Consider the following 27018-nt stretch of genomic DNA (forward strand, 5'->3'; position numbering starts at 1 on the left):
AAAAGGAAAGTTATTTCGTTACATAAAGCTTAGTTCAGTCAACCAAAACAATTTCATCCCAATATAAGTGACTGTCACAAGACATTCGATTCATTCATTTGTTGTTTCATCAACCAAAATGTTCATTTGGTTATTCGCTTCTTTGTGCTTTTTCTTTAGTATCTACATCAACGATACTAGTGCTGTAACCGTTCAATATGGTAAGTCTTTTTTTTTACTGCATCAGACAAACAGTAGTTTCAACTCTTGTATGTACAACAAAACTACAATCCAGACTCGGATGATTCACTAGTCACAAGCAGCAGTACCGTCCAACAAAAATCGAGTAACTATAATCCACAAAATTTTCACGAAGTAGACGCATTTGGAGATGACTACGTTGATTTCGGAGCTCATACAGGAGCCAATGGCGCGTTCTATTGGCATGCAAATTTTCCCGTCGAAGATAGTGAAAACGACAGCATCTACGATGAGGACTGGAAACATCAAAGCACCAATTACCGCGACCATCGAAATAAATAAACATTGTTTTACTTTTCGTTTATTAAAACGTGAATTTATTGATTTCTCATTCACTCCTCAACTTTAATGCATGATTGTATTTTTATGCATTTCCCTGCTACTCTCCCTTTCTTCCACAATATCAAACAAAAAACGTACTCGCGCAATTGCTAATAGTAATAAGTAATACAAATTGTTTCTGAATTTCTCTTTCGCATTTTTTTAGCTCGTTAGATTTTGGCTTTTTATAAGCATTCAAAAAAGTCTCTTGATTTATGCCCCCAGCTGGTTTAGAGTAATTTCAATAGAAAACAACTACAGCGCTGTTGTTGGGAGAAATGAAATCTTTCTCTATGAAACAACGGAATAAGAACTTAACAGCCTCTAACTGCACCACGACATGAGAGCAACAACGTGCTGGTACATTAAGTCTACAACCTATTCCTACACCAAGTCACACCCGTGGCATCAGCAATCTCCCAGTATCAAGTTCACTATTTAAAAAAACCGTTCCCAGCTTTCATTTACCGGCCGTGCGATATCATATCAAAACAAATACAATGTACCGCATACTAAGTCAGACTTTCGGCTACTGCACATCAACCATCAATATGTGTACCACCTTAATCCTAAATGTCCTTATGGGATAATGCCTTACAAATATGTCCAGAGTAAATAAAATCGATAGATCCATTAGAAAACTAGCGAAAAGTGTTGGAACAATGCATCAATATTATAATTTGCTAGTATGTATATCAGTTTCCAAATTTATTAAAGCATTACAATATTTGGGAAAAGGCATGAAAAGTTTCTCAACTTTTACATGCTGGCATTCAGTGTATTTGATCTTGGATCATTACAATAGTGAATACACTTGATTGAGTAATTCATCTTTTTTACCATTTGTATAACTAGGGGAAACGTCTAGAGAAAGATTTCCTTCTCCTGTTATAAGCATGCCAAAAATGAATGTCTAGTGCTCAGTATAAATGTGTTTTTTTTTCTATTTTGTATGTGACCTATTATTGCGTTCCATAAAATAAATGTTATTCATAATGACACAACGCTGTTGCTAACTGTATCTGCTCTTGGTTATCTAGGTGGACTTAATGGTGACCTACATCATAGGAGACATGAGTCTACGCGTGTGATGGATATAAGTGCGACAATTCAACTAGGTTGGTATCGACGTGGTATGGCAAAACAAAAAATAAAATAAGAATGTGCTTGTTTCTCGTGAATGTAAGAATGAAAACTGTGTATGATTGATGATGTAAGTTTATGAACGAGTATATGCACTTTTACTACGTTTCTGCGTTATCTTCTAGTAAACTGTTCAACTATTTTAACTCCACCAGTGAATGGCCATGGAGCCTGGTCTGTGAGTAGCCAATGGGATGAGAAATTAGTTTCCGTATGATGCTTCATGTTTTTCACTTTTGTTCCTGCGTTCTTAGTAGATGTTGCTTGAATTACGCTCTCCTTTGCTCTTGTAAGTTTAACAAACTTTTTGCTGTTTTTACCATTTTTTTGTTTTTAAATAATAATATATGCTTATAATTATTATTTATATTTTTTATCATTAGGTATATTATTTTGTTGTTTAATTTGTAGTGTGTATTACAATATTCGTTATAATGATATTCTTAAAGGAAATAGTCCGGTGTCCTTCTGGTCACGTGTGGTTCGCCGCGACGTGGAGCTGGATCAAATTGTAGGCTAGAAGAAACGAACAAATAGTTAGGTATTAAATACGGTTGTGATTTTATATTAGAATTTTTCTTAGAGAAAAGGTTTGTTTCTGTTCAAAGATATGTTCCATACGAACATTTCAGCATATGTAACTCATTATAATTGAATAAAAAGTGATGCTAGTAATTATTTGCCATTTAACATCATGGTATAATAGCGAATGTGAGCAGCTGGGTGAGGAGAAGAATGCACAGCAAGGGCAAGGATGCTGTAGCACCGCACGAAAGCGAACGAGGAATAGGTTGAACTCAGTTTTCCGAAGAAAAAAACACCACCAGGAACATCGTGATCGCGAAGCGATAGATCAACTGTACCGTGTACGAGCAGAGAAGATAGTAGTAACCTCATCAAGAACGAATGTGAGGCGATTGACAGGAGAAATCAGTACTACGACCCGCAACTTGACGACAGATTCCCAATACCTGGACTATCGAAGATAAGAAAGAAAATCGATAAGCTGAGGTACAACAAAGTCGCGTGTACTAACCAACGACCTGGCGAACTGTTCAAACGTGGGAGAGGTACTGATAATAGTCCTGCACTGGATAATTTCTAAAGTTTGGGGAAAGGTATTTTACCACAGAAATGGAGAAAAGGAGTAGTGTTTCTTATGTATTACATTGTGTGATGTGGTCTTTATAATTCTTTTATATAGGGGGAATAATAAATCCTATCTTTTAAAATAATTGCTTTCTTTAATGCGCGAGATAGTTCTCGTCGAATTTGTAATGTGTTTAGACCAATTAGTAGCCCGCAACTTTCATAACTCGATAGTTTTTTCCCTTTTTTTATTCGATTGAAGAGGTTTTGACCCTAAAGACTAAAAAAAACTTTCTGATCCTATGTGCGATAATTATCTTTCTTAAATAAACAAAAAAAACTCTTGTTTACTCGTTCCTCTAGAAGAACTAGATCATTGGAACTGTTGGCGAAAGAAGGGCTCTCTAGCCCCTTTGTTTAATATGGTTTTGGAAGGTATGATTCGAAGTGTGAGAATCGATACAAGTGATACGCTCCTTGGAAAGTCGGTAGCGCTTTCTACCTTCACTATGATATAGCGTTACGAGACTTCAAGATCATGGTGGAAACATACATCGGGCTGAAAGCCGAAGCTAGGTGGATAGAACTGTCTATAAATACGTTAGAAAGAAACACTACGCATCTCACCACAAGTCTTGATAGATGGCGAGAATATCGGGTTGGTCGATGCATTTGTATATTTAGACTCTCGGATGACCACCGAAAATGATATAGAAATACAGATCCATATTTTGGCGGGAAGTGGTCATGGACTCAGAAAATCCTATCGATCGTGATTTCTCAACAAAAAACACTGGCAGTATCGATTGCACGACATTTTCAGTAGTTATTGATATTAGAAAGAGGAGGTATTTGATTTTTAGTAAGCGTAATTGAAACCTTGCTGAAGGAAAAAAAAATTTCGATATTAAAAAGATTAAGCGGGCATTCTTTGAAATGATAGAAAATATGGTCCATCTTCTTTATTTTACTGTACAGAAACCGGAGAAAACAGGAGCATCTGTGGAGGTATATTAGAGGAGAGGAAAAATAATTTTTATATAATAAAACTATTCAAAATGGTAAGCATATTTAGCAACTCCCAAAACTGGCTTAAAAAAGCCTTCCAAATTAAAAGCGACTTGTCTCAAGTGCGACTTAGCTACATACATATATGCAAGAAGAACAAGGTGTTCTCTTGTTGTTTATATTCAAAATAAAACAAATAAGACTAACTTTTTCTACATATTAAAGGTTTACGCACTTCTTTGTACAAAATTTTACAAAATTAAAAAAGATTCGTGTTGATTGGATCAATAGTTTTATTTTTATCGTGTAAACGGACGGTTTCGAGAAAATGCGCTCCAAAGTTTATGTGCTTCAAAAGAATGGCTGTATGCTGGTAAAGTCAAAGAACAGTATCTCCGAAAGTATACGTAATACGATATTGAAACTTGAAAAATTTGTTCTCAAACGATATCTAGTTTAGAACACCCGCGTATGTGGAAAACGATGTCATTTATGTGCACGAGCATGATCTTCTCCCGTGCTTACTCTATTCAAAAACAAATGGCGCATATTCACCGAGAAGGAAGTGTGGAAGATTTTTTTCTCTGGCCGTTCGCAATCAATGAGGTAGAAACAGGCAGGGCAAACACAACTCTTTTGTTGGAGGAAGCAAAATGATTTTTTTAAGAGTGGTTCAAATGAACAAGCGAATACTTTGTATATTCGAGTTTAGTCTCAATGATGTATTTTTCGCAAATTTTTACTTCCTATATTTCAATCATTTTGCCTTTTCCGAATCCGTTTTTCATTAAGTAAAGATAAAATGCTACGATGGATTAGGCATGTGATTAGGATGCCGAATGACAGAGTTCACTGAATAGTCCTTGAAACATATCCGGCTGAAACAAGAAGAAGAGGAGCGCACGGTTGCTCGATCAAATGGAGGGCGATCTACGAAATATCCATGTCTTGAGTAATTGACGGGCAGTCATGGACCGAGTAAGTTGGAGACGTATGTTTGATACAGTAAAGGACAACCCTAGGACTGTAATAGCTCCTAGATAAGGTAATTGAATATCATTATTCAAAAATTAGGCGAAATTGATTGGTTTAGATTCGATTTAAGAAAGTTCATATAAATATACCACGTACAATGTTTAAATTAGGAATTTCGAAAAAGATTCTCAGTCTCAAGAAAAGATTTTTCACAAGATAGAAGAACGAAGAGCGAATCTCCAGTACTAGACGGTGCACCAACGCAGTTTGTGCTATGAAAATTTAACTTGGAGCCTTTTTCTGTTTAATAAACAACTGCAAGACACACACGAGACATAGATAAGAATATTGTATTGCAGTGTTGTATTATTTTTCCATTTGAAAAACAAACTGCTGCTGATTCATGTCGATTTATTCGAGATGCTTTTTATGTACATGCTGCATTTCAATATACGTGCGAACGATGGTTTCGGTTCAATGTTTTCGATATAGCGGATAAGAAACATGGAATCCCGTTTAACACATATGACATTGTACTTGCAAAAAACCATCGCTACTTCGACTCCAAAAATGGATCGTTTTAGTAGAAAATGTTGCACAGTAACCAAAGCGTCCAGTCAGAGACCAAAGTGTTGTGGTCTGTTGCTAGGTCCATAATCTGCTGAAACAAGACAACATCAAACTAGGCTCATCTCGATTATCATCTGCATGCCTCATGTGGTCAGACAAATGACTCGACGAATGGATTTTTATCGCCGTGGGAATCACAGTTTGTCCGAAACATGGGTGAATGTCTAACAAACAATAGATTATATTTCAAAAGAAGAGTTTCATCATTTTTTAAGGAAAAAGGAAATGGCCGAATGATGAGTAGACGGCCTCAAGGGGGGCAAAATATTAAATGACAGTATGATCCATTTTCATTAGTTTACTGTACAAAAACCGAAAATACTTAAAGTACGACTTTGAAACATTGAAATTATGTACTCAGACAACATATCTATCGATTAGAACAATAAATGAAAAATAGATTTTTCACAGAAACAAATTATAACAAATGATTCAGAAATATTAGAAAAAGTTATCTGATTAAAATATCGCAATCTACCTGAGCATAACTTTTTAAAAATGCACTGTCAATTACTGAAAACTATCGCAAATTTTGATTTTAGACAACTTTGACATACGATAACACTGTGAAAGTGAAGTAAAATTTGAACAGTTTTCCTATGGACGCGCCACGGCGTTTATGTGTCCCTATCAAACGTTCATACATTGCAAGATGGCAACTTTTAACGAAAATAAGTTTTTCGAACTTTCAGTTTCATTCAAAGCTAAGAGGATGTTGCCAACATTTGCTCGAATTGGCGCTTTTTTGTAACTTTGATGTTAATATCGATATTTAAACTAAGCTTAATTTATATGAAAATAAAATAAAAAATACTCACAATGAAAACTTCAGTGCATCGTCTAATTCCATTAATGCTGCCTGGTTACCACAACGATAACAGTAGTTTGGTGCAGAGAATATTGTAACCACATTGCGATCGTGACACCAATTGTAACCTTCCATGACAAGTTGATGTGCCCGAGATACCAGCGTCAGACCATTTGAGTGATTAAACAGTTCTGATATATCCTTTAAAGAATGTAAACAGAAAACGGTTATATCGCTATTACCTGTAACAATTGCGCACGTAACTAACCTGTCCGAAGGTATAGCCGGCACCACGTGGCGAAATACCCCAACCGCCTCGGTCATCGGGATCGGACCACAGCAGATCACACATCGGTCCCTCGTGTGGAACTTCCTGCAATCTGTCTAACGCTCGGATGTGATCCAACGTATCGATTGAGGGACTGAGACCGCCATGCAAACAGAATATCTGACCGTCAACCAGAGCCGTAAGTGGGAGATAGTCGAACAGGTCCGTAAAATATTTCCAGACGTTCGGGTTGCCATACTTTCGTAAACACTCGTCGTAGAAGCCATACACCTGCGTGATTTGACGGGACTCGTGGTTACCGCGGAGGATTGTGATTCTCTCGCGATATCGAACCTGAAGCAGACAAAAAAAAAACAAAACAAATTAAACCAAACTTCCTGGCTGGGAAGACACTTGTTTACCTTTAGTGCAACTAATAGCGTCACGGTTTCGACTGAATAATAACCACGATCAACGTAGTCACCCATGAACAGATAGTTGGTGTCCGGTGATCGTCCGCCTATCCGAAAAAGCTCCATCAAGTCATGAAACTGGCCGTGCACATCGCCACAAACTGTCACCGGACATTTTACTTCTTGTACATTTGACTCCTTTGCCAGTATTTCTTTAGCCTACCAAAAATGGAATTGAAAAGTATTATGATTCATTTTACTCAAATGTATTATTTAGAAATCAAGTATTTAGTTTCGGAGAATCGGCAAAAGTTATCGACAGTTAACATAACATTCATTTATGTGCTGTAATGCTTAAGAATAAAAGTGAATTATTTTTCAAAACTTGTAAGAATTTGGACAATCGGCTATCGAAAGTGCTGCCACATGTTCATATATTCAGTTTTTTTCGGCTTGTTTATTTTTATGAATAACCGTAATCTTTAGGTTATGTTACGGCTTTTCAGTCTGATGAAAAAATCATTATTTTTATTTATTCTTCTATCGCCGTTTCAATTCTTATTGAATCTGTAACATTTATTGTGTCAATCGTGTTGAAAAAACTTTTTAACAGTTATACAAAACTATCAACATTTACGACAATTCTCGATGAACATTAGAAAAGGTCCCAAGTGCAAGTGACAGTTTCTCTTGGTTTACTTTCTCTTTCAATTATTACGGCAAATTCCAGTAATTTCCAACAAATTCTACAGTGCATATCGAAAGTTGATGGTTTTTGCTATAATCCTATGTGAAGTGTTAGATGGAAAGATTGCTGATTGGACCGTTATACTCGAAAGAGAAAGTAAACAAAGAGAAACTGTCATTTGCACTTAGGACCTTTTCACGTGTTTGTCTTCAATTGAAAACAAACACGAGAAAAGGTCCCAAGTGCAAATGAACGGCTGAAAGCAAAAATCGGATAGTGGTAACTTAGTTTCGAAAACCCGTTTAAGTTTTTTTGAATGCAAAAATCGGATAAAAACATTGAGAGTAAAAACCGGACATGGATTTTGCAATGCAAGAATCGTTAAAATTAGCTTAATTTAAAACTTAGCCGGTTCTTTCAAAACAAATGTATTTATCTGGTTTTTGCATTCAAAGTTTTTACAAACTGCCGCTGTGGGAACGCAGCATAGATCAAGTTGCTCTTAACAAACAAGAAAAGCATGCTTCGCCCACAGCGACAGTCGGTAGAAAATTTGAATGCAAAAACCGGATAAATACATTTGTTTTGAAAGAACCGGCTAAGTTTTTGTCCGGTTTTTGCTTTCAAAGTTATTTTGTCCGGTTCTTGCAGAAAAGATATTTTTTAACGATTATTGCATTGCAAAATCCAAGTCCGGTTTTTGCTCTTAATGTTTTTATCCGATTTTTGCATTCAAAAATAACTAAACGGGGTTTCCAAACTAATGCCGTTTTTCATTGATAAACACTGGTGGCGTGGATTGCTCTGATTGATTCAAATGAGAGTTTATCTTTGTTTATTTTCTCTTTCAAACTTTTTACCTAGAACAACGACTGAACCCATCGACTTTCGATCTGTAGTTAAGAAATTGTTGCAAAATACAGGAATATGCTGTTATAATTGAAAGAGAAAGTAAACAAAATAGTGGAAATAAATATAAAACTATTGAATATATTCCGCTAACAGCTCCAGGTAAAAATAGGGAAGTAAACAAAGAGAAACTGTCATTTGCACTTGAAACCTTTTCTAATGTTCATCGAGATATATGTTGTTCTTTAACCTGTTAGTTCTCGTTGAACGTATATAGGTCTTAATTTATCTAAAACTAGAAACCTATGGATGATGGAAAATCTACTCGAAGCTCAATCCATTTGTTTTTGTTTCGCGTTTTGTTTTCGACTCATCAGTGCATTAGCAGTTTATGAAGAACTGCTAATACCACCTAGCGACTCAACATAAGCCGCTACTCAACATAAGTCAATGCTTTTTGCAATTCATGTTTTCGCTTGAGTACCACAAATTTGTGACAAAAAAAACGACTTTATGGCCCCAAACATATAGTAGTAATTTAGGGGTTTTGGTATCCCAAATGTACCGATTTATGTTAAACACGCATGGCTATATTTTTATACGTTTCGTCTTCGACTCATATATGCTTTAGCAATTTAGGTTGAAAACAGTCATGTGCGTTTACAAGAGATGGGCAATCCATTCGTGAACAAATTGAAAGAACTAGTCCTTCCGGAAGAATGAGTGAACAACAGTTCTTTGTTGAAGGATGATAGTTCGCTAATATTTTTAAATTAATTGAATTCTATAAGAAAGTGTATTAATAACTATATATTTCGAAACGGTCGTAGTTTATAAGAATGAAGTTGAAATTGTATATATTAGCGACCTGTGAAAAAGTGCACAAAAATGAACGACTGCTACTTTACATAATTGCAAAAAAAAATTACAACATTTCCATTAAAGAGTTTGTTACCAATGAATTAAAATTATTTGGTTTTTGCAGAAACATAAAAAAAATCGGGAGAACTAGGGTAACGGCTCTCTATTTCATCTGAGCTCCTATTTTCATCTCATCCCTTCACCTCATTACTTTGAACATGAATAATATCTTACAAGGTACCTGAACCAAACTGTTGAATGTTTTAAAATGATTATTCAAGCTATTGTCACACTTTCTCATTGGAAGAAATGGTTTTAAATTCTTCGGTGATCTTTTTTTTTCATTTAAAACAAACTCACTTTTCTATTTAAGACACATTTTCGTCTCAAGATTTACAGTTCGTCATGTTTCTGAATATCTACTAATCGATTTGTCTCAAAACATGATCACTATTTCGCACAATACAGATAAATCTGTATAAATGGCATCTCTGGTTCTGCATTTTGTTTATAGAAGGGCTAATGCCTAAATAGTAACCAAATTCTTTTTTTTTTGTTTTTTATTAAGTTCTCCAAATTAACTGCACAGTAAAATTTCAAATTTAAAACGAAAGGTAACGAAAACGATCCAAAAAATTTTAAACGTCGAAATGATTCCAAACGGTTTCTAAAAATATCGTGTGTTGTCTCATAGTTGGCATTAGGCTTTTTAAGGAAAATTCTGACATTTTGAACCTGAGAGTGTAATAGTGCAATATTTTGGTTTTGATTGCTGTCGCCATTGCTAATTTTTGGGATGAATAAAGGACCAACGATAGGATAAAACCTTTAGGATGAAATTAGGAGCACAGTAGTGAACATATCAGAAGTGTTTTTAGCTGATTTTTCAAATATTATTTTAATTTCCGAGGAATGTGAATCAATTCCCAATGTGGAGCCAGGCGAATTAAGCAGAAATATGAAAAAATCGTGGTGATTTTAGTGGCTAAATCAAGTTTATAAGGTAACATCCTTACAAATGAGATGAAATAAGGAGCCATACCCTAGTTCTTTCGGTAGAACTATCAAGCTCTACACGGTCCTTTGAAAAAAATTGTTTTGCCCATCTCTAGCGCTTACCATAAACCGGCACCCTGGAGATACCAAAACTTCTAAATGACTTCTAAAACAAATCAAAGACGATTGACAAATAAAACAGTGAAAATATTAAAATCTGCAGTAGGCAAAACTCCAAACTTTAATCTTCTCTGATAAAGGGAATCCCTCTGGTTTTTGTCTCGAATACAGCGAAGGAAATAAAAGTTGTATATAATATACATGAGATAACCATACATTAACTGATAGTTGCAAACAAATGAAATCAATTATAATCACCCGTAGAACAGTTGCATTCTGTGAATTTTATTATTTATCGAACAAGTACATGCAACTGGTTTCTATTGTAAGGAAATCATATTATATACGAAAGCCTAAAGGATACATTTATTTGGTATGAAAGAAATTGCTCCCACGTGATAAACAAGTTTAACAACACTAAATTACCCGGAATCAAGATTATTCTAAAAAATATTATTGAGGTTCCTCTAAAACATTATTGAGCAAAAGCAATTGTGCCAATAGTCATCCCATTTGACGAGCCGCCTCATAATTCTTCTGATTCCTCGGCCTGCAATCAATGGATTGCAACGGAATCGGAGCAAACATCTTCCCTTTTCCCTAAGAAGCAAATCAACACCATTTGCGAACAACTCAGCGACGTGACAATTTTTATCATATCCTTTGAGACAACGCGTTGAACAGGCAGTAATTCACACTAATGGTTTGAATATATGAGATGAAATGGTGAATCTGAGATGAATAAGGATACGGTTTATATTGAGTTGAATAGCTTAGGAAGATCCGTTTCACAGACAAATCAACACATTCATTCATTCACCACATCATGAATTATTACAAAAACATGATTTTCTTTTGCATTACTACCCCCCTTCCCCTCTACGGTAACGAATCGGATGGTGTAACAGCCCAAATGTGTCCGGCGTCGCGTGCAATTACGCTTCTTCGTTAACTCGTGTGAGGAATGACCATGAGGAAAAATCGCGAAAGAGCGAGCGCACCCCCTCTTTGTACCAACTGCGTAGGTGGAGGAAGCGGTAGAAATGAAAAACAGGAAAACCTACTCTTGAAGTTGACTGATGATCGCAGTGCTGGCCGTGACAACAGATCGCGACCGGAAGGGAAATAAAATCATTATTTGAAATATTGCCAGAAAACAGTACATCAATGCTTGTAAGTGAAAGACTTGTGCATGTGTAAGCGGAGGTTTCCTTTTCTTGGACAGGATCTGCACATACTCGAGAAGCATTAACAATTGAATTCGCTGTTCGTTTAATTCAAATTTTTATGAAGACACACACGCAACACAGGTAATTAAAATTTTCAACGAACCGGTAGCCGACTGATAATTCATCGCTTGAGGAGATTGTGTGCAAAACTATATAAGTTAGAAGTGCTTACTCTGTTTACCATTGTTTGGATTTATCAGTGAAAGTATTATATTTCGAACGTCTATCTCCAGCTTTCCTTGGTGATGATATAATGGGCAAATGAACAGCACGGTAAAGAGCTAGAAAAATATCAAACATAACCTTTTACACAAAATAAACTTAGCCATGGAGAGCTGACCTACAATTGAGGACTCGGAAATATGTGAAGCATAGTGGCCTATACTAGTTAAGCTGAATTGGCTCTGACTAGCTAACAGTCCGGAAAAGCTTACTAGCGTGTGAATTTGAGTGAGATGGAAAGTTCTAAGAGGTCGTTTAAAAGTCACGTCGATTCTCCAATTTCGCGTTGAATTATTATCTCATGATCACTTTGACAAAATGGTTTTGCAATTTAAATTGTTTATTAATTATGTAGAGTCGCCATAAATATGTTTAGCTTTAGTAATGATTAAGCGGAAGAAAATTGAGAAGTAAAATGAAAAGATTTTTTAGACAAAAAATACACCCAGAGGCATGACCCTAACCTGCGTACTTATGCATTGATTGCATACGCTTGAACCGTATCCGCCACCCTGAACTGTGGTAGACACAGTTCTACACCAGCTTCAAGTTGGTATAGTAGAGGTATTGCAGAGTAACATTATAATAGTAGATATGTCTACTATTTAATTTTGACAATCACTCTTTAGTTATTAAAATGACTTCAAAGGAAAGTCGCGTAGACGAAAGTGTCGCAAGCATGTTGGGAGTGAGTCTATCAGGTGTGCCAGTTTATATTGAGCTATTTTTTTCCGAATATGTCTCTGCAAACTGCGCTTTTGCTGAAGCATCACGCTCCAAAAAAAACCATTGCTATATTGTCAAATACAAGTAACATATACATTTAGTGAATTTTCAAATGAATTTTGAAAATTTTCAAATTTCATTTTTGAGCTTTCATTTAATGGCAGTGGAGGAAACTGCTTTAGCGTTTTATTTGACTGTACTCCGTGTATTGTAAATTGCCCCTCAAACGATTTCAGTTTGTTTGTTTGTTAGTACAAAGAACGCACAGGTCAACCCAATAAAGTTATATATGCTGAATTGCAAAGATTTTTGATCGAAGACAATATCGTAACTCCAAAACAACTGGCGGAGATTAATCAATAATTTTCAAGGCATTCATGATCGTCTACACGCTATATGAACGATTCAAAAGGTGAGAAAATGGGTTACTGGAGAACTGAATAAAATATAGCAAGCACAAGCCGGTGAGCTAAATATCGCTTTCTCGACATGGAACCAAAGATTTTCTTTACCGTAGGCATCAACAGCAAATCCTAATCGCTTCGGAAAAAAATAATACTGTGCATTTGATGGCATTAAAAAGATGTCTTGTACTACGTGTTTCTCGAACCAGGGTAAACTGTAAACACATATCACTACCAATAGAGAATGATGAAATTTAATCAGGCATTGCTCGAAAATCAACCAGAATTCTCCACAAGAGCTGAGCTGAGCTAAAGTAGACCGCCCGTAGTTGTACTTCGAGATTGACCGAGTTTTTTTGGAGTGTGACAACACGTAACCTAACTAAGTCTACTTATTGAACATATATATTCAGTATGGTAGATTTATCTGCATTAATGATATAGGAACTTTAATGGATTTTCACAAGAGATGATTTTTATTAAGCGGATTGTATTCTTAAAGATCAGCAAACATGAAAAAACGAACTTGCCAGATGAAACTAGAAGCTAGAAAAAATAATAAAAAGGGTTTCTCTCGAAAAATTAAGAATGAAAGTTTTCAAATATGTATCTTGAATAAAATGAAAATTTAGTTAAAAAAAACTGGGTGGGTAATGTCAGAGACACAACTGGATGTCGTGAATACGAATAAAACTGGCACGCTTCCGAATATCAGTCAGTTGATCGATTGTGTGAATTGTACAAGCATTCTTTTTTTTTTACTACTAGAATTCGAAACGATGCACCTACACTGAAGTACGGATAAGTTACATCAAACATTCTGCCACACAATTAAATATTATGAAGTAATTTTCATAGTTATTTATAATAAATAATGGTGGTTCCAAAAAGAACCTTATATGAAGGCGTTGGCTGATGTCATCTATTTCCAAGCTTGTCCGTGAATGAGATACTGATATGGTTGGAGTAGGTATAGAGTTCACAATCGATTATAATCTTCCAATGGAGAAAACATTAATTCACTGGGTTGATCAATGATACAATAGGCCTGTGAAGTATGAAATATATCTACGGCTTGCTACATTGATATTTCTAGCAAATACGAGATCGATACATGTGCCTAGCGTAGTAGCTATTATCTTGTTTTGAAGCATCTTTATTAAAATCCCTCACAACTATCATCAGAGAAAAGTGAACGAAGCAAATCAAATTATTGGATTTTCACTGAAATGATGATTGGCAAAGACGTAATCTGACAAGTTCTTTAGATAACATTTGGAGCCATCAGAACGGCTCATTTTATATAATGTTGTCCACTTTTCGTTTTCTTTCTCTCCAATGCAAACGACCAGCAGCTCTGTATGACGCAATCGCTCTTGTTTGAATTGAAATTGGCTTTGTGAACGAAAGATGAATTCAAAAGATGAACAGTTCATTCAACGAAGTATTCGTGAATTGGTGGAAATATGAAAAACTTCATAGCTTACGAAGGCAACTAATTTGATCAAAGTATCTTGAGCCTTTTCTTTATAGTCAACATGTTTTTCCATTCAAAACATGCCGCATTCTGACCTGGCGTATCTGGTACAAAGCGTATCAAAAAAACAAACCCAACTGTCGACTTACGAAAAAGAGTTGACTAGAGTAAAACGATCGCGGAAGCTGAACATGCAGATGCAAACGAAGGTTGATTGATGTTTGTTTTATTTGCATTACATTCCTTTTGTAGAATTTGACCATTCTGTTTCAACAGACTTCGCAGCCAATTCTTAGCGTACAAAATCATTACATAGCTAGTACAACGAGCCTATTAACACTAAGAATCCTTCCAAATTGGGGCTCAAACCTACATCTACTAATTTATAAGACCAATTCCCTATGTATTGAACCATCAGCCCGATACAATATACCGTAAATATGCCATTAAAATATAATAATTATAGTAAAACATATGACAAGACCAGGGACCAAAAAATAAGTCAATCAGTTAGTTAGGGTTAGGGGCACACAAATAAATCTTGCCCCGAGGCCCATTAATACGTAAAAGCGGCGCTGGACAAGATAGATTTCATAATGCTTCCTGGAAACAAATATTATACGACAACTGGAAGAGAAAATGAATTAGAGTTAGAAATTTTCAGACACATTGAACTGTCCCAGTTCGCAGTGAAATATTTCATGTGGGAGGTCATCTGTTCCTGTGGCTTAAAATGAAACATTTATATCTGACATAAAATGGAACATTGACAATCTGAGCAATGAACTAGAAAATTGATGTGAATGAGTACATGTGAAACGATACCTTTCATTAAGTGTTCCGCTATATTTCGGCTGGATTTGGCATTTTGTCATTACGGGAAAAATACCATATGCCGTCTACAACTTCTCACCACCCAAAGGTTCGAACAGTAGAAATTTAATTGCTGATTAATAGTGAAATATTACGGTAACAGATTGGTAATATTTAATAAAAAAAATCGATTAAAAATTACAAGTTTTCTAAGTTTGCAAGTTTAGCGAAGTAGTGGAAAGTGTTTTCCATTTGTGTTTCCTTTATTATCATTCCGGAGAGTTTTTGAAAATCGCTATCATGACATTAGTAATTTTTGAACAATATTTTGTATATTTGGTTTTTATTATCAACCAACACTTTAGCATCCACTGGAAGAATGATAATATCGCTGTCTACTCGGACCAGAACAAGCCCAGAAATTCCGTGGCGTCCAACGGCTAAACGAGTTGATTTATTATTCCTTCGCTTGTTTCCTGTTGTTCGCTCGTTAATTTTTTTCTAGAAATTGTTCTACGTGATATGGCAAACTATTCATTGAAGACATTTTTTTTTAATATAATCTACAACATTAGAAATACATCCCCGTATTATTAATAGTAATCTAAATTTTTGTGTTTGGCATCAGAGCAAAAAGCTCGCGGTTGAACAGAACTATCAGATACAGTACAATTGTAAATACAATTTACATATTACACATCTATTTGGTTCACATAAACAAGAAAAAATTCTCCCGTAGTCCAAAAAATCGCGTCACATTTTACCGGTGAAGTGGCGATGACCGCCATCACGTAATATTCGCTATTCAATCTATCCGTTCGAAACACCACTCTAGCACTTTCCCACATAGCAGTCAAACATTTGAACCAACTCACATTACCAACAAACACAGACAGAAAATAACATTACGTAATTCTACCGCAACGAAAAAAAAATTTAATGTCTATCAAGCGCAAAAGTGCGCCTGTTTATTCTTGTTTTTTATCTGCGCAAAGGTACCAAACATGATTCAGCCGGTGAATGTTAAAAATAAAAATACATGCACGACCGAATTGTAGAACGATCTTTAGACAGCAGTAAGATCCCGTCTGTGATCTTGGCCAAAAAATGGATAGGGATTTACCTCTGACGATTATATTTTATTTGAAACGGATCATAATAATCAATCGACTGTAATAGGACAAATCTGTAATGATTCGCAAGCCACTTTCTACGTCACGTGCTTTTTTTTTCAATTCGCTCCCGAATTGAATTTTATGTATATATCAGTTCTAAATCTATATTTAAATGGGGCTACCACGTTTGGCATAAAGTCGTTTGGCATAATACCGTTTGGCATAACGCCGTTTGGCATAATGGTTATTTGGCATAATGGTTATTTGGCATAATGGTCATTTGGCATAATGGTCATTTGGCATAACAGTCATTTGGCATAACAGATGAACATGCTGCTTAATAAAAATTGTTCTAATTTAGTGCAATTTTGAAAAGTCAAATGCGGCTACGCCGCATCGTTTTTAATGACCTGGTGTCCGACCTCGCTGCCGCTCGTTCGGACTTAACTGAGGGATAGCTCCTAGCTTTGGGTAATCCGGGCAAACGCCCGCAACTAGACAGAGGTGATTTCTGCGGGGGCGCTGCCCCCCCGCAGTGGCCGGCGCTTCCGACGGCGGGTCGCCGGCGCACTCGCGGCCTTCGGCCGTCTCGACCTGAATCATCTATAACGAACAGAATATTGTGCTGGCACTAAGTGAGTTGCTTATATAAAAAGGTTTCACATATTTCGTTGGAGTTTCCCTTGCACAACATCAATCGATCGAAACACATACGAAAATTTTCATTAGATTAAAATATTGCAAATCCCATTATTATTATGCCAAATGGCATTATGCCAAATGACCATTATGCCAAAAGACCATTATGCCAAATAACTGTTATGCCAAATAACCATTATGCCAAACAGCGTTATGCCAAACGGAATTATGCCAAATGACCTTATGCCAAACGGGCCGCCCCCTATTTAAATACCGGTATTGATTTACTTGGTTGGCTACCCTTATAGAATCTTTATGGAATCAGTCAGGAAATCGTCTTTTCGATCGAGTTGTTTAATGGAAATGTTGAGTGCGATCGGCTGTTGAATGCGACCGTAAAAAGTGCTGTTTGAAATACTAGTAATGCTTTCGAATATCTTCATCTATTTTTCAATCCTGAAAAAAAAGTTCCGAAACCGACATTTTTGTTTAAATACCAGTGTCTTAGAATTGCATGAAACGTCAAGATCTTATGATTTTTCCATTTGTAAAAATAGTTTCGAGTTATGCGATTGTTCAATATCAAACCAGTTTTAATCCACCTAGTGGTGTAATGATGCATTTCACAACATTTTCAAAAAAATCCCTTGAATAAAAAAAAAGGAAGTTTTGAAACAAAGACAGATGTACTCTTGTCATTTTGCATCGCCACTTCAAATGACGGTTTAAAACTTTTAACACATTTCACTCTGTAATTCCGCTTATAAGTAAGCTTGTAAGACCACAACACCTTTTTTAGCCAAAGTCTTCTCAATCGGTCCAACCATCTATGTAAAAGTGAAGCGAGTTCGGTTTCAACATTTTTAACCACTATTTCCGGAATTTCCGGAACCGGTAACTAGGAAGTTTCACCGAAATTGGTTCATTTGTCCAGTAATTAAAAAAAACTACAACTTAGAACAGTTCTGAGCCAAACTTAGAAAACAAAAATTTACATTGACGTTCTACATTACGGTTCAAGAATTGTATGGCTAGTTGAAAAGATTTTACTCGTTTTTTTTTCGACGGGCATAGAAATATGCTCTTTAAATTTAATTTTTCATTCCTACCAGTTTATATTTCCGGATTCGGATGTCGAACACGAATAAAATTAAATAGCATTCTATTATATCGTTAGACCTTTGAACCGGAGATTGAAGAATTTGGTTTTGCGGTTTCTGAGAAAACAAGATGGACTATTTTATTTTTATTTTCTTGAACATATACCCCGTAACGTCAGGACCGGAAGTCGGATCCTAACAATATGTATACACTGGGGTCTCTTTTTACGCGGTTTTTTATGTGGTTTCTTTTTACGTGGATTTCCAAAGTTACGCGGATTTCTATAAGGGTACGCGATCAAAATTTTTCTATGTCCCAAAGTCCATTTTCACAAAAAAAAATAACATCAAACAACACCAGGTCTGGACGTTTCATGCATTTCTTAGATATTTGGCATCAAAAAAAATTTTCTCAAGTTCGGAGTTTTTTTACGCGGATTTCCGAAGTTACGCGTTTTTTTAAGCGGTGCGTATCCCCCGCGTAAAAAGACCTCAGTGTATTGCAGACATGAGATTGTAGGGCCGATTAAAGAAAACGAATGCACACTATTCCATTTATGTTTGTACATTTTATCCTGTTACTCCGAAACCGTAAGTTCGATCCAGATAAAATTCTATAGTAGACTTCGGAATCTTAAGACTTTTCATTTAAGTCAAATTTTGGTTTTCGATATTTTTTAGTAAACTTGATGTATGAATTATGCTTGATATTTTTTTATAAATTTTCATAAAAGTTATGACTTTGTAAAATTTGAAAAGTATAAACTCTTATCTTTTCCATATGCAAAGTACTCGTATAACGTTTTGTAATATAAAAAAAATAAAAAAAATAGTCCGGAAATAATATTTTATCCTTTTCCCAACTTTCTGATTTTCCATATGAGACTGACATGCAAGTATGCGCAGTACATAAAAGAGGAGAATTCGATACGGACGGTGATTATAGGAACGAAGGCCTCTACTTCCTCAGGTCCTGATGGCATACCGACCGGTAATTACTCCCCTTTGCCGATTGTTTCGAATGTCATTCGCTACAGAAGTACTATTCCCTAATTTATGGGAGGTTTTTTTTGTATTTTTGTATGTTCCCAGTTTTTAAAAAATGCGATACATATCTCATGCTTATACGCTCCACAACTACCAACCTATCGCCGTTCATTTCTTATGTTCTCGACTGATGTATTGTCTAGCAAAGCAAAGCCTTGGTATTACATTCCTGTAGTGGAATTTGACCTTCTGTTTCAACAGACTTCGCAGCCGATTCAGAGTGTACCAGAACCATCTACTGACACTACGAATCCTTCTAGGTCGGGGCTCGAACATACGACAACTGGTTTGTAAGACCAGTGCCCTATGCATTGAATCGCAATCCCGGGTATTGTCTAACGACTCGTAAATAACGTCCACGGACTATTTCTTCAGTGTTTGATATAATTGATAAATTCTTCGAAGAATTTGTCGCATCATCCGGAATTCCGCAGGGAAGCCATCTCGGACCTTTAACATTTTTACTGTACTTCAACGATGTAAACTTTTCTCTGGAGGATCCTCGTCTATCGTTTGTTGATGACGTCAAAATCTGATACAACATTCGTAAATCAGAAGACACAACCTTTCTTCAAAGGCAATTGTTAATGAGTGCTGTAAAGTGAACCGTACGATATCGTATCCCGACAAGTGAACTACTATTACGTTTACGAGGAAAGAGATCCACTCCAATTCAAATACTTTCTGGAAGGATCCGTTCTAGACAGATCGACTAACGTGGAAGTCCTCGGTGTACTTCTCAATGAACAACTGAATTCCAGCAACACATCAGTTACATTGTAGTTAAAGCGTAGCCTAGGATTCGTAATGAGGATGACTGAGTACTTTACTTCACCTCTTGAATATTGCTCAACAGTTTGAAACCCTTGCTATCTTAACGGTGTGCACAGAATCGAATCGATACAACGTAAATTTGTCCGTTTTTCTCTTCGCCGAATGCAGTGGAACAACCTTCATCTACAGCTGAGTTATAAAAGTCGCGGACTGCTGGATGGTCTAGACCAGGGGTTCCCAAAGTGGTCAATACAGACCCCTTGGGGTCGATATCCTTTTTGCGGGGGTCGACGTAAACGAAAACTGACTATGGGGGTCCACGAGGTCTAGAAATCGACCTCCTATTGTTTGATATAAGTTGTTATTTGAAATATTCATGCTAACAAAAGTTGTGTTTATTTGACCATCCGCCATTTACATAAATGTCAAAAAGCAAGAAATTGAATCTTCAAAGGAAATTCGTTAATGGGGGTCTGAGCCTAAGTTAATTTTAGTAAATAGGTCCATGACCCAAAATAGTTTAGGAATCCCTGATCTAGACACACTACAAGGACGACGGGCACTATCTAGCACTTCTCTAGTTGATTGACTGTATCGCTTTGCTCAATTTTTGATATATTATTAATAATTATCATTAAGATCCCACATTGTGTCTGTTGATTGCAAATAAATTGCTTTGTGAAATTTCTAGAATCAAATAAATGTTAAAATGATTTTTTTTACGTTTCGTCTTTGACTCATCAGTGCAGAGCAGTTCAAATGGAACTGCTTAGTGCTAAACTCGCTAAATAAATAAAAATATGGTTATGTGCCCTAACACAAAATTTAGCTAACCCCTAAATGTTAAAATGATGTTAAATGATACTCTCTATTGATCGCACACTTACTGCTTCTGAATAAATATAACCAATACAAAAGCATCAGAATAGGATGGTACTGTTGAAATAAAAAAAACGCAAAATGAATCGAATTGATTAGGAACACATTCATACATTATATTCAAATGATAAATCTTTCAATCATCATATCATAACTAAGATTGAACAATTTGAGCTACACCTTTAAGCAAACTATGGCAACAAATTGTAATTCGACGGTCAACGGCATAAAAAACCACAAATTTCAATAGAAAATCACACTGACTCTTGTGATATCGCACTGATAACTGATACCGTGCGTCGCAGATAAAACCACAAGGAGATAAAATCACGTAGACATGTGAACATTGAACAATTAGACGCCATTTATATGACTAAGACAGTCCAGTTTTTCACCTTCCATCGACGTTACAGACAGTCACTGAACCTCAAGAAAAAAAACAGTAGAAAAAAGCAACAATTCTATACTGTTTTCTATTTCTGTAACCTCAATATTTATAGAATTAAATTCTCGCAATTTTGTTAATGAACTATCTCAGATGATAGGGGAAGTGTTCCTACGACACACACGTTAAGATTAAAAGCGATCTTTGCATTCACAATGTTGTTTATATTTGGTTAGTCGTATCCTCTTCGATTCGCACAACGTTTTTGAACCCAACGAAGTCCTCATAACGTTTTAACTCAAAATCATTGTAAAGAAGTCAATATAATAGTGATGTGTCCCGTAGGAAAGGGTTACGGAACAAGTCATTGTTTATCGCATTCTGACACAATTCATTCAAGTGCCGGAGTTATGACAATATGAGCTCTACTGCCCCTATAATTTGTTCCTGTATGCACTGGGATTTACGGACGACTTTGGCCAATACAAATAATCCTCTCAAGGTCGTTGTCGCTTGCGATAGAATGCATCGACCATCGTGGTGTGACTGTAAAACACACAAGCATAACCAAACGAAATCGACACACTACTATCAAGTGACAATGGCATCTTTATCGCTCGAAAGCTTCACACACTACGACGCACATTTTACGAGTGTACTGTCTGCCGGGTGTTAGGACTGTAGATTTTGAATCACAAAATAACTTCATATCAACAGCACCAGAGCGCACAGATGATGATATCATCACATTGTTCTTCTGGCGTCATCAATGGCATCGTCGGTTTTTTTATCAGAGCCGTTTGTTGATCGCAGAAACAGGTCGCAGGTTTTTTCGCTTTAGCGACGGGATGTTGATGCTAAAATAAATTGCACTGGAAAGTTATAAGTTTTACACTAATTAATCCATGTATGCTGTCAAAGGTCATATCTTTTTATATGATAAATGAACATTCATTTTATGACAGCTGTGCCGAAGACAAGATGAAACATAGGCCACAGTTCGAGGACTCCTGGAAGGATTAATAGCACGGATTTTTCAACTAATTCGCCAAGTTGAGATAGACTATGATACATTTCGAATGCAGAAGACAGTCTCATATCAATGCATCGAAAGTAATTGCACAATGACCGAACTATTTCTTCTGCTGTATCACTTCTTTAAGCCGGAGCAAAGACATTGTAATCGATTTTATCACAATTCATTGATTGAAAGTCAGGTTATCCGTGAAAAACAATGGTGACTCTACTAATGAAATGACTATTGGTACAATAACCCTATACTTCTATATTTCATTCTAGTTTCAATGTTATCTGAAGCTAGGTTATGTGGTGGTTATTTAGTGTTTTTTTTGCTTAGCGGTTTATACTGAATTGCTAAGTTGCATTAGCAGTTTCATATGAACTGCTAATGCACTGAATAATTGAAGGTGAACAGTGTAATGATTAAGGTAATCCCATTTCTAATTTGTTGCTTTTATAACGCTTTTCCATGTTCCTCATAGATTTATGAAATTTATATTGAACTTGAACATAATCAATTTCGTGTAGGTTTGCACATCATCTCAATTGCGTTCTAATAAAATTTGTCACAATACATATTCTAGCAAAATCTAAAGATCATTGTTAAAATAGACTTAGACGAAACGGCTTTCAAGAACTGATTTCCCTTCAACTATTTTGTTTTAAATTTTCAACTTTATTTTATCAAATTTCCAACTCTCTCGTCACCCACAAGGAACTGGTTTTGTATTAAGAACAATCGGAATGATTGATTCGTGCTAAAAATCACTAGTCGGAAATGATTTTGAAGAAAAGTCTGTAAACTCCTACTCATCAAATGTGTAGTCAAAAGTTAAAATCGAAATCAAACAAACGTTGAAATTTGTGAAGAAAGGAAGATCTTCGGACAATTCACAGAAATGGTACCAGGAATATGAATTTGAATTTGTATTGTGTTAATTTCACTGAATCAGCTTTGTCAAATCGTGTCAACCTTTCTACAACTTTCGATACTCTTCATCTGATTAAATATATCAATAACCATAATTGTATTTTGAAGCAAAATATTTTGTAAATGATAGCACCTTTAAGCCATAATTATAACTATTTTATTTTCCACGTAATCGAAAGCACTTAAACATACAGGAAAAATCATAAAATTGAAAAAAAAACACTTTTCGACATGAACACGATTGATAAAAAACTAAGAAATTAACTCATCCCCATCAACATTGAATCTCTATTTAATCGATTAATGCAGGTCGGATGGTATCGTATATACACCCCTATTCTGTACACTGAAGTTTTTTTTTTCATGGGAGATATATACCGCGTAACTTCGGAAATCCGCGTAAAAAAACCTAAGTGTATTTCGATCGAATCGGATTAATCCGACTGAATGTGAAAATTTGCATTTTTTAATTCGAACAAGTGATTCTTTTGTATGGAAAACTCTAACTCGATCGAGCAGCAGAATGCAAAATTTCGTATTCGATCTAAATAATCCTATTCGAACGATACACAGAATCCAGATGAAAATATAATGAGTGATTTTGTGCACAGCACAATATGCACTAGTTCACCTAAGTTGCTTGCGCTTGCTGGTCAATGACATCCGAACGATCTTTTCATGTCGCATTTCCGTGGCCTATAAATTGCGCTTTAATCCCGAGCACATTGCCTAATGTACCAAAATTGAGTGTATTTACACACATCTCATATACATCCAACTAAAAATTTTAAGTATCTCTTGTGGCTGTGTTAGTGTCTTTTTCGTGCAAATGAGTTACCGTACAGATTCAAAAAGGTGCTGCTCAGTTTCGAGATTTGTTGTTATCTCTGTCACGTTTGGCTCTGTGAGAACTTGTATGCAAACTTTCAGAAGAGGTTTCAGTGGCTTATGCTTATGGCAGTTGGAAACAAATTGCTGTCTTAGTTTCAACGTTCAAGCGAAGTGATTTGATCAATTTTCTAGACGTGCAGAACACTAAATTCTTCTATTGTATTGATGATACGAAATAAGTTGAATGAAAAAATTACAATCCGAAAGTATATCGTTATTTCATTGTATTGGAAAACACAAGCGAATCATCATTCCTCAATCTTTAGTTTTCACTAACAATGAGCTGTTACATGTGATATCAAACCACATAAGCAGTGCACAACTAGTAAATTTTGTCACGAAACGCCACTAAGATGAACCAGAGTAAGAGTTTGTTTGTGAACGAAATGTGAGTTCAGAAATGTTATTTTCTTCATGGAAAATCGAGTATTTTTTTTTGCTCTGACGATGCGGCCTTCCTTTTACTACAATTGAAGATTTTTGCTGACTTGTGTAAAGTCAATGGAATGATTTTGACTCCCGACAAGTGCACAATCATTTCATTCAAAGGAAAAAAATGTTTCAAAGTTTCATCAGAGTAACATTCAGACAGAATTTATACATGCTTGTAATCCGGCATATTCATTAAATTTGTGGAGCTGTTTGGCATTTTTCCAAAACCCAATTACTTCAACAATTCTGGATAGTCCGAGTTTACAAGTTCACGTTAACAAAAATCAATCTGCAACTAATATATGCTAATATTTTAGCAATTCCTTAAATCACTAGTGGATTGACAATGTTAATTAACCGAAAATGGAAGAAAATAGATTTATCAGCAATTCTATTTGAATCAACGCAAGATTTTTTTATTATGGTATGGAAATAAGTTTTATTTTACAATACCTATAAACCCTATAAACAGTCGATCCATAGAGTCAAATTTCGAATATGTGACATTCTCATGATGCATCAGACCATTCAATTCTAACTTATTATATTTGTTTATTGTAGCCTTTAATAAACTGTAATTAATCTTTTTTTCTTTTTAGACTCCGGCCCGGATAAATTTACTGTTTATTGTAAAATTTGCAATTATTATAGTTTAATTGAATAATCAAAATTTATCCAAATTTTTAATCTTTTTTGCACTTGTTCTGACTAAGACTATAACAGCAATATATTAATTTCAAAATTTTTTTTAGTTATATGAAAACCACCGCACTACATAAACAGGAAAAAACTTTATCCATATTCCGCACAATATGATCGCAAGTAACAAAAACAAACTTGTGGAAATTTTATGTATTAATCAATCATCACATCAACTTCACGAGTAACTTCCTACTTTCATTTTCAAATCTTATCTGCGATTTAGAGCCAGAGCTGAATGACCCATCGCATTGCAACGGTCAAATTCAAGTGACGAAAAACACGACATAATTTTGGCAAGCTCGGTTTGACACATCGTCGTAAGCCAGTTTTATACAAAAATAAATACCTACGCACTTTTCGTCGCCTAAAGGAGATCGATAACATTATACATTTTTTCATCAGATTTTCGCAGTCTGATGTCAATGCAACAATTTTTTATCCGATTGCCAAGCGTTAATCATCTGATAGTGACATTGCCCTCTGCTGAAGCAAACGGAACATTAGAAGACAATAAAAAAAACTACAGGACGGACGTCTACTTGTGCCGATTTTAGAAATACTTTTCTTGTCAAGCAAATCTGTGTGCGTGACTGCTCCGGAATTTTTGCCGACTTCCGAAATTAGAACATGATACACGAATAGATACAGCGGAAACTTGTTCCCGGCCTTTATTACCTTATCACACAGGGTTTTCACTTGAGTTTCGGTCAGTTGTTTGCACTCGTTCAGTTGTTCGATCCATTGGTCCAAATCTTTGAGTGTCGCCTTGTCCTCCATCCTGCTATTTTCACTCTTTGCTGCAGAATTAAACGACTAAATCGTGTCACTTTTTGCGTTACTCCTCAACACTGATCGTACACTTTCACTGCAATTCGCACGGAGACAGGTTTTGTGTGATTTCTATCGAATTCACACGACGAAAAATCGAACAAAATCCCGACCGAATTTCAACTTCCAAATCGTGACTTCCTATCTCAAGCACACTTCTAACAAAATGGCCGCAACGTTGAGAAAAATCAAGGCAACGCAATAAACACCAGACTGGTCGAATGTCGACTTCACTCTTACGAAAATGTCAAATTTGCCGCTTCACTACGTCGATTTATTTTGTTATTCCAAGCTAATTCCAAGCATTTCGGTTTGCACAAGTTTGTTTCTATCCTTCAGACACTATTATCGGTCTAAAAGTCACAAAATATAATGAACTGGCATTTTCACAGCAATATTGGAAGAAAACTAGCTATCTACAAGGTGAAGAGAGTAATGTACACCGAAAAATAACTCTAGTCAAACGTCACTCTTGCTTGAACTTTAACGAGCTCATGCGAGTTGATCATTTCCAAACGAATGCAAGAAATCGATTAATGATTGAGGCATGATGAATTAATGCAAGGGTGAAAACTTTCTGTAATCTCTGAGTACACTGATAAAAATGAGCATAATGACATATCACCAGAGTCAGAGTCAGAGATGCCATTTATACAGATTTATCTGTATTATACAGATTTTTACATGCGCATACAGATTTAATACAGAGTACAAATTTCTTACAGATTTCTTAAATTTAATACAGATTTATACAGATTCCACCAAAAGTATTAAGGAAAAAATTAAACTATCTATTAGTATTTGAGCTATCTATTAGTATTTGATTGCAATGACGAGATAAACGTTTAGGAATCAACGTACAAATCACTTTTTAAAATATATATTTTTAGTGCAGATATTTAATGAAGAACACTGAAATCCATTTATATTAAAATTTGTAACTAAATTGAACTTAAAAGTGAAACAAGTCTTGGCATCATGAAACATTATTGCCA

At 35.7% G+C, this 27018-nt stretch overlaps 1 protein-coding gene across 1 annotated transcript; it reads right to left on the minus strand.

Annotated features, from left to right (window-relative positions):
• Window positions 1–525: 525 nt before the first annotated feature.
• On the minus strand, window positions 526–26472 carry LOC131427176 (serine/threonine-protein phosphatase PP2A). The gene is made up of 5 exons (XM_058590145.1): window positions 25871–26472; window positions 6905–7114; window positions 6483–6836; window positions 6225–6415; window positions 526–2220 (listed from the first exon to the last, which is right to left on the minus strand). The coding sequence occupies exons 1-5, from the start codon at window positions 25970–25972 to the stop codon at window positions 2148–2150; spliced, it is 930 nt and encodes a 309-aa protein (XP_058446128.1). The 5' UTR covers window positions 25973–26472; the 3' UTR covers window positions 526–2147.
• Between the last annotated feature and the right edge of the window lie 546 nt (window positions 26473–27018).

Source organism: Malaya genurostris, chromosome 2 (genome assembly GCF_030247185.1).
Source record: "Malaya genurostris strain Urasoe2022 chromosome 2, Malgen_1.1, whole genome shotgun sequence".
Classification (NCBI taxonomy): domain Eukaryota; kingdom Metazoa; phylum Arthropoda; class Insecta; order Diptera; family Culicidae; genus Malaya; species Malaya genurostris.

Excerpts from the sequence above, each read along its gene's own strand:
- LOC131427176 (XM_058590145.1), bottom strand. The coding sequence starts at position 25,972 with ATGGAGGACAAGGCGACACTCAAAGATTTGGACCAATGGATCGAACAA. Across the intron at positions 6,837-6,904 it reads CGCTATTAGTTGCACTAAAG|GTTCGATATCGCGAGAGAAT; the intron begins GTAAACAAGTGT and ends TGTCTGCTTCAG. Across the intron at positions 2,221-6,224 it reads GATGCACTGAAGTTTTCATT|CCTACAATTTGATCCAGCTC; the intron begins GTGAGTATTTTT and ends CGTTTCTTCTAG.